The following is an 8,390-nucleotide window of genomic DNA, read 5'->3' on the forward strand; positions in this document are numbered from 1 at the left end:
AACCCTGGCATAGAGGCGCTTCAATTGCATTTGATAGTGCAACACTGAGTACAGTCGTACATGTGTTAAATTAATAGGCTAAATTTATGTATCAGGATTCAGGATTACGGGCTTATTTGATATTTTCATAAATAATTAACGAAAAATATTATTAAAGGTAACCTGGTTTAAATAAATTAAATGAAACCATCAATGGAGCTAGTAGGATTTATTTTATTATTCATCAATAATCAAATTCAGAACTTGAATATTCAACTGCAATGTCTGCTCATGAACGCTTCAAACTCGGTACTTCTTTCCCAATTCCATAAAATTCAAAACTTAGTAAGTGACAAAAAACTTTAAAATAGGTAGTTGAAACAGACTACAGCTAATTTTCATAGTGGACTGTACTATACGATAAACATGTCAGTCAATTTGACAACCTTTGTCGGAAACATTATTCAATGAAAATATTGTCCGAACCCTTAGTATTTCTCTTCGACAAATACATTAACACATCGTGAACCACTTTTCTTTCACGACTATAAAAATATTTTAGCAATTTAATTCACAAAATCAATTGCAAACATTTAAAATAAAGTTTGTTTACACTTTGACAACAATAGACTGACATGCAAGGTGACATGTAAATGAAGTTTTCAGTTACTGTTGCCATTAAAAGAAATTAGTACCATTAGTTTTCCGCAACATGGCGAGGGTTTTTATGTTCCTGGTCAGGCTATATGACTTTACATTGAAATAGTTATTTTCATTTAGAGCTGCATTTCCGTAAAAACTTTTTGTAAACAAAATTAACACAACGCTATTTTGGCCATTTTGGTATCTGTGGTGAAAATATTTTGACATTTCATTTTTGACAATCAAACGGTAAAATAGTGATTGATTAGCGGTGTTATTGCAAAATTTTGTAAACAATACAAAGTACAGTGATAAAATTCAAATACAAGCAAACAATGGTTGATGTGATGGACGATAACATCTGTAGAATATGTTTTCATCGACAAGATACATTATTTTCACTATTTCGCAAAATTAAAGGATCATCTCCCTATGAAAAACTTGTGAAGAAGACTCAACTTAAAATCGAGTTAAACGACACTGGGCCGGCTTCTATTTGCTCCCAATGCCTGATAGAATTAGATACAACAGTGAGCTTTCTAGAAAAGTGTGAAAAATCCAATCATATACTCGCCGCGAAGCTTTCTCAGTCAATAGTGTTGGGTGACGTGAAAACAAATGTCTCTGCCATTAGACACGAAGAAACATTATTTCATGACTCCGCTGAACACAAATACAGCGAAAAAACGGAATTTCCAATTGAGTATGACATAGAAGACAATAGTTTTACTCAAACGCCTATTGAAATCGAGCCGGCAAAATGTTCCGAGTGCGGTTCTCTGCGGCGCTGTAAACACTGGGCGCCTCCGACTTCCTTCATCTGCCAGTACTGCAGTAAAGTTTTTACAAGAAAATTCAACTTCAAACTTCATCTGTAAGTAGTATACCATCTATTCTTTAATCTAGTTTCACTTAAATAATATTAGCCTAGCAATACATGAATTGACTGTGAAATATAATTTTCAGGAAGCGTCACTTAGGAGAGAAGGACTGGCCATGCACAACCTGCGGTGTACGCTTGCTGACTCGCTGGCTGGCCCAACGCCACTGTGCTCCCAAGCCACGGCGCTCGTGTCCCGTGCCGGGCTGCGGCAAAACATTCACCACCAACACTAATCTCACCACACACATGAGAGTGCATAGTGGTAAGTAAATAATTAATATACTATCATTAAATATAATTAAGTTATGTTGCCAAAGAGATATTAAAATAGATTAAACATAAATTGATTGATTTCTAAACATTAATATTGGCTTAAATCTTTAATTACTTTTTATTGTACTGAACAATCAATTAGCTTTTATTAGAACATTTATTAAGGAACAGTAAAAAGTAATGATGATTCAGTTTCTTTTCACTAAATCAATTTTATTGCTAGATAATAGTTTGTTTTAAAATTTTATTTGTATTTGGTTGCAGGGGAGAGACCTCATGTTTGCACAGAGTGTGGGAAAAGTTTCACCAGCAAGAATACCCTTAATGATCATTTTAGGATACATACAGGTATGATTATTTTATTAATTAACTATGGTTATTTATTTCTATTTATAAAAATTATAATGAGTAGGTACCTACACATGAGTGTTGTAAGTAATGTAATTTTTTAAAATGATTACAAAACAGGGCTTAAAAAAAAGTTAACAATGTTAATAGTATTATTAATCAGTAACCACAATAGTATGCATAATCTAATATTTAAATAGTAACTGCAATAATTCACCGGATGTGTCTTTACAATAAATAATAATAATAACATTTATTAACACTATAAATGTATTAACATACCTTTGTTTTTAGAAATGTTTTAATAAAGGTAGATTCTAGGCAAAATTTTGGCTCTTTATCTATGGCAACTTATACCAAATGACATAATATTGTAATCCCACTCATTACAAGTCACATATAGACAAAGAAGGTAGTTATAGTTTATTGTAACAAACTCTACACAAGACTTGCGCTACTTGTGCTGCTTCTTCTCAGCACTGGCCCATTTATTGTCCTGAAGCAGTAAAATAAAAGGGTTAATATTGAGATGTGTAAAAGTGCTTTTTAAAAGCCCATTTGCATGAATAAATGAGTCTTATGCCCGTTTTCACCATTATCCCTAATTTTTAAGTGACCCTTTGACAACAAAATCCATGTTATGTGTTACCATGGGGGTCACTTAAAAATTAGGGATTGATGGTGAAAACGGGCATCAGCGTAGCATCTTGACGTCATCAACCCCACAACGGACCCTCATCTCCAGGCGCAAAACCCTACATCTGCCCAGTATGCGGGCGGCGCTTCACCACCAACAAGCTGGCCGCACACTTGCGTACGCACTCGGGCGCGCGGCCGCACGCTTGCCCGCTGCCCGCCTGCCCACGCGCCTTCCGCACGCGGCGCGCGCTGCGGTTGCACGCCGCCACGCACGCGCCGCCCGCGCGGGCACACGCTTGCACGATGTGCGAGGCTGCGTATAATCATAAGCAGTCGCTGAGGAAGCACATGAGGCAGCGACATGCGCAGGTCAGTTGTTACTTCTTCTTCTCAGCTCTGGCCCATTGAGGCGATTATCACACTGCACCGCGCTCCGCCGCGGTCCGCGTGGCGACATATAACGAATCGCGCGCGCAAACGCATTGTCAGTGTGTGTGCCACGCGTGTTTTCTATACAAACTGAGGTACTTGCATATAATTATTAAATCTGTCGTCCGCGTACCGCGGCGGAGCGCGGCGCAGTGTGATAACCGCCTAATCCTGGGACGTGTAAAACTGCTTTTTAAAAGCCTTTTTGCAAAAATATATGAGTCTTATGAGCTTTTATCAGTAAATCGCTTTTTAAAAAATTATTGCAAATAAAACGTTTATGACTTTTAGTGATAAAGCGACATGACACTCCGCGCTAAAGATCGCGCAGCGAGAGTTGAGGCAATGAAGATAACCAGATTTGTATTTTTATACGCTCGCCGCGCTAACGGAAACGTTGTCTTGCGTAGTCATTTTCAGCAAAAGCAAGGTAGATAGTGTATTTGATAATTGAATTTAAAGTATAATAATATTGTGTAATTGTGTGTGTCCTCTATTCAAGTGAGTCATCAGTGTGAGTTCCGTATTCGCCTCAACTTTCGTTGCGCGACCTATACGACTAATTAATAATCCGCGGCAATAAACGTGGACATATTGTATAAAAACTAAAATAAAAATTAACTGTCTCAGTAATAAGTATCAGCAATATTGAATTTTGTAATTTAAATCAGGTTTACTAAAAATATTGTATTTGTGTCAATGTTAGTCAAGCTTATTGATTATGTCAAAGTCTATTGGCGTAAACGACACCACACTCTGATTGAATCGCACACCCTGGTTTTATTACTATGCTGCGCTTGAACATTTAGATTTCAGCATTCGCTCAGGCTTAAAGTATCGTTTATTGCTTCGTGTTAACTTACATACAATCAAGTAATATCGGTTTTTAAAGAAAAATCAACATTGAGATGGGAAAATTTGTTTTTCAGGAAAATCAACCCTCAGAAAGCGTTTAAGAATTCACCATCGTAACGACGGTAAAAAAGGATTTACGGACTATACCAAAGCTATTAAATAAGTAACAAAATGCTTATGCTTTTTATCATAGAAAAATAAATAAAGGTAAATAACAAAGTACAACTGAGCTTTATTAATAACTCAAAGGCAATTTATCTGTAGGGCTACAAAAGAAAAGTTCCAACTTTTAGCGTTCGAGCGTTCTTATGATATTTAAAATGTCAAAATTAAGCTAGAAGAATTTATTCTAGCAGAGATATCCTAAATATTCTATCCAACCCGTTTGGCCAGTTTGGGCAGATCCTCCATATCCCTTTGGTAAATTAGAAAAGGACATATACTCGTGTTTTTGCAGCGGACACTAAATGACCTGATTATGATGATCATTTTACTTTGGGGCTAGATGGCGCTGTGTGAAATTGTCCAAAGATATTAATTATTATTATATTTTAATATGAGAATGCGTGTAATTACTTTGCTACAATTAACCGTATCTAACAGAAGGTGACAGTGATCAGTAGCGCCGCTAAGGTTTAGTGAAATCGCCGCGATTCGTCTCGGTCAAGGCCGCGCGGTGGCGGTCTCTCCATCATTTCCGCAAAATACACCTGTGCGTTGTATCCTATACTCTTATTGTATGTGACGAAACATCCTACTAACTAGTTATTGTAACAGTGACATCGTGAGGTTTTCCCAAGAAACTTAAATATGAAATATACATTATGAGGTCAGCGATAGAGTTGTCTCTGATTATTGTTTATAAGCCACGTGGAAAAAAATTGATATTCAATGTCTATCTCCCTACGATTCAATCAATCTTAAGTCCCAACCCCTAACATAAATTCAAGTTACGATTGGTCCAAAAGACTAAACATTTGGGCACCAATGGATATTGGTAGATAGCAATTAGTACTCTCTTCTTTAGTTAGTTTTTCTTTCTTAATCATAAATAACTAGAACTGTTCCGAAATATCTGATCAACGCCATCAGACATTCTTAACCAATCCTGAATTCCGTATTTCAGAATCTCTTTAAGTAATTTTATATGTAACAAAGAACATTTTAAGTCATAATACAATGCAATGCAAGCACTTATCTTTCAGTGGGCCGTTATAAAATAATTAGGTGGAGACAGTAGAAAAACTAAGCAAGTCGCTTGTTAATTAGTCATGACTATTATTGACAATTGTTTAATTTTAGTGCTGAACATTTCATTCAGACGATTACAGCTTTTACATTACTTACTTTTTGTCAATTCCTCTATTATGTCTTCAGTATTCAGTAACTGAAAAGTAGATAATACCCGGAAAGTCTAGGCCAAGTATATCTGTCTGTACAATTAAGGATGAAACTTCGGTCTAGTTGCACTCGCAGTTCGCAACGTGACAAAAAGCACCTTGCGCTTGCAGTCTTGCAGCATTTGGGTCAATGCACTGTCATGAAACGCAGTGACCGTTGCTAGAGTTTTCTATTAATCTCAGAAGGACCTTCACCCATAAACCCGACAGACGCTGTCGAGATTCGACGTGCCTCGGCCAAATCAAATTTCACGCAGACAATCAGAACGAAATCAATCATTTACGAAACTGTTTATTAAGAAATATAGTACAATTAACTTAAACTAATACAAAAATAATAAAATTACAAAAACGATGCAACATGCGTACTACAACTAGATCACAGACCGCTGTCATTAAGCTCTACGTTTATAGAAGCCTTCGCTAACAAATGAAATGGACTACTATAAATCTCGGAGCAATTATTATATTACGCATTAATTTTATTAATTTTCTGTCGATAAATAAATAACTATGGGTATGGCGGGTGCTAGCGCGGTAGCGTGGCTCATTTGCCGATTGTTACATTCTTTTTCTTGACTGAAGCGACGGAAGGACGCGGGTCGTCAACTTGTATGTTGGTGGCGTGGACGTAATTGTTCCGATAGCCGGTCTCGTGCACCTTGGCGTTGGGGCTCAGCTTGTCGGTCCTCTCGCCTTCGTCGGCTCGCTCATTCTCACCAGAACGCTCGCTCTCGTCCGCCCGATATTTATTATCTTCTCTCTGATCTGTTAAACGCTCCTTTTCATCACTGCGACCACTGTCATCCGCCCGCCCTTCGTCGTCCGTCCTCTCGTCCTCTCTGATCCTCTCCGGATCCTCTTTAAGACGCTCGTGATCGTCTAGGAAATGTCCGTCCTTCTGCTGCTCCCCCTGTTCCAAGCGTGCTAAATCTGCGTCCTTTGTCGGTGGCGGTATCGTCAAGCCCATGAAATATTCCTCCTCCTTTGATATTGCCCTTTTGTTACCGAAGTAGTCGTAGTCACCTGCGGAATACTCATCGCTTTCCTCAGCTGATCGCGCCTTTCGGCTCTGCTTACGACGACGTTTGCGTCTTGGTTTTTCAGTTTGGGGAGACAAAGCACTATCCTCTCCGTCTGTGTCTTGTTCGTGGTAATATTCCCGCTCTCGCGAGTCACCGGCTTCCGCGCTCTGTTCTTCATCCCTATCGGGTCGGTCCGGTCTTTCGGGTCGGTCGGGTCTTTCGGGTCGCTCACGGTGAAGTTTTCTCGGTCGTTTTTCTTTGTAGATTGGAGGTACGCGCACTGTCACCGTGTCAATATGCCCTGGGTTTTTCTCCGTGGGAGGTAGCACTCGCGGTTTTAGTTTTCGTCGAGGATCCTCGGTCGTCGTAGTTAGCTCTGCATCATCCTCGACACCTTCGTCACCTTCGGGAACCGGGATACGGTTGGGGCGAGCGCGCTCCCGTTGCAGACTTTGATGCGACTCCGAACTTCCGACCCTGCGCACTTGGTTGGCTAGATTACGGTCTCCAAAATGAACGTTTCGATAATCTGCTGGCGGTAGTTTCTTTTTGGCTTGTCTTTTATGATCCCAGAAGTTATCTAATGCGGTACTGAATTCTTTTACGGCCTTCGCACGATCTCTGGACTCCTGCGCGTCCTCGTAGTCGTCCTCGTCGTCGTAGTCGAGTCTCTGAGGCTCGACCTCTTCGTCGTAAGCTAGATAATCGTCCTCGAGACCCGCCTGTTGGGGATTATTAAGATGTTTAGCGTCTATCGTATTAACTTTTTGCGCGACTCCGTTCCTGACTACGAAAGCATCGACATAAACGCGAGGATTTCTCGGCGGGTCCTGTGGCAGTTTGGCAGCGCGAGGCGCAATCGCGACGGGTGCTATCGGTTGAACCGGAGGCAACACTTGAGGGGCCGCGGCCTGTGCGGCGGGTGCGGGAGTGCTTCTTAAAAAGTTGAAGGACAGCCTAAAGTTGGATTGTATAGTTTCAAGATTATCTTTCGGCGGTGGTGGTGGAGGAGGCGCACAGGGAGCAGGAGTGGCAGGATTGGCCCGCGGTTGCGCGCACGGCGGCGGTGGCGGTGGCGGCGGCGGGGGCGGTGGGGGCGCTGGCTTCGGTTTAGGTCGTGGCGCCGCTCTCGGTCTTGGACACGGTGGTGGCGGCGGCGGCGGCGGCGGCGGAGGCGGCGGCGGGGGCGGCGCTACAGCCCTGCAGGGAGGCGGGCCGGCCGCCCGGGGAGCTCCGCACGGGGGAGGAGCGGGGACGGCAGGCGCAGGCGCAGGTGCAGGTCCGGGTCCGGCCTGCAACGGTATATCGATTCCTGGGACCGGTGCCAGCGGTGGCGGAAAAGCCGATTGCGCGGGTTTTCGGGCTACATTGTAGCCTAAAACGTCTGCGAGTCCCCTGAACACTATGTCTCCGAAGGTTCTCTTCTTGCGGACGACCGGCTCGTGGTCGTCCGTCTCGCTGAGGGTGTCGTTGGTGGCGTCATCGCGGACGCTGGTCGCGTGGAGCTCTGTGGCGTTGGCGTCGAGTGCGGGCTCGTCAAGCGGCTGCGCGGCGACGGCTGCGAGCGCCAGCAGCGTCAGCAGCGGCGGCAGGCGGCGCGGGCGCATGGCGCGAGTGTCGCGCGGGAGGTCGGCGCGCGCGGTTTTGTGCGGAGACGCCGACGTTGCTCAAGCCCCGGCACGGTCCACTGGACACGGTCCGCGATATAAGCAGACTGTTGGGACGACGCGGATTAATCCTCCCAATCGGTGCAAGCACTCCTTATCAGTAGACGACCAAAGAAACATGAACACCGACACATCTGAGACCTATTCTTTTATATTACATAGCTATGCTAAGATCACACTCCCGATCAATGTCAGAAAAATTCTAAAACCGTAAACTTGACTACGGAATTGATATACTAACTCGTTTCGA

The 8,390-nt window shown here is 42.6% G+C and overlaps 2 protein-coding genes across 2 annotated transcripts; one reads left to right on the plus strand and one right to left on the minus strand.

Annotated features, from left to right (window-relative positions):
- Nucleotides 1-875: 875 nt before the first annotated feature.
- Nucleotides 876-4,206, plus strand: LOC114349609 (gastrula zinc finger protein XlCGF8.2DB). The gene is made up of 5 exons (XM_028300049.1): nucleotides 876-1,495; nucleotides 1,588-1,766; nucleotides 2,042-2,125; nucleotides 2,871-3,133; nucleotides 4,123-4,206. The coding sequence occupies exons 1-5, from the start codon at nucleotides 957-959 to the stop codon at nucleotides 4,147-4,149; spliced, it is 1,092 nt and encodes a 363-aa protein (XP_028155850.1). The 5' UTR covers nucleotides 876-956; the 3' UTR covers nucleotides 4,150-4,206.
- A 1,789-nt stretch (nucleotides 4,207-5,995) lies between these two features.
- LOC114349581 (proline-rich protein 12-like) lies at nucleotides 5,996-8,080 on the minus strand. The gene has a single exon (XM_028299994.1). It carries the CDS (start codon nucleotides 8,078-8,080, stop codon nucleotides 5,996-5,998), a length of 2,085 nt encoding a protein of 694 aa, XP_028155795.1.
- Between the last annotated feature and the right edge of the window lie 310 nt (nucleotides 8,081-8,390).

Source organism: Ostrinia furnacalis, unplaced genomic scaffold, assembly GCF_004193835.3.
Source record: "Ostrinia furnacalis isolate ACB-3 unplaced genomic scaffold, ASM419383v2 OfSCF0694, whole genome shotgun sequence".
Lineage (NCBI taxonomy): Eukaryota > Metazoa > Arthropoda > Insecta > Lepidoptera > Crambidae > Ostrinia > Ostrinia furnacalis.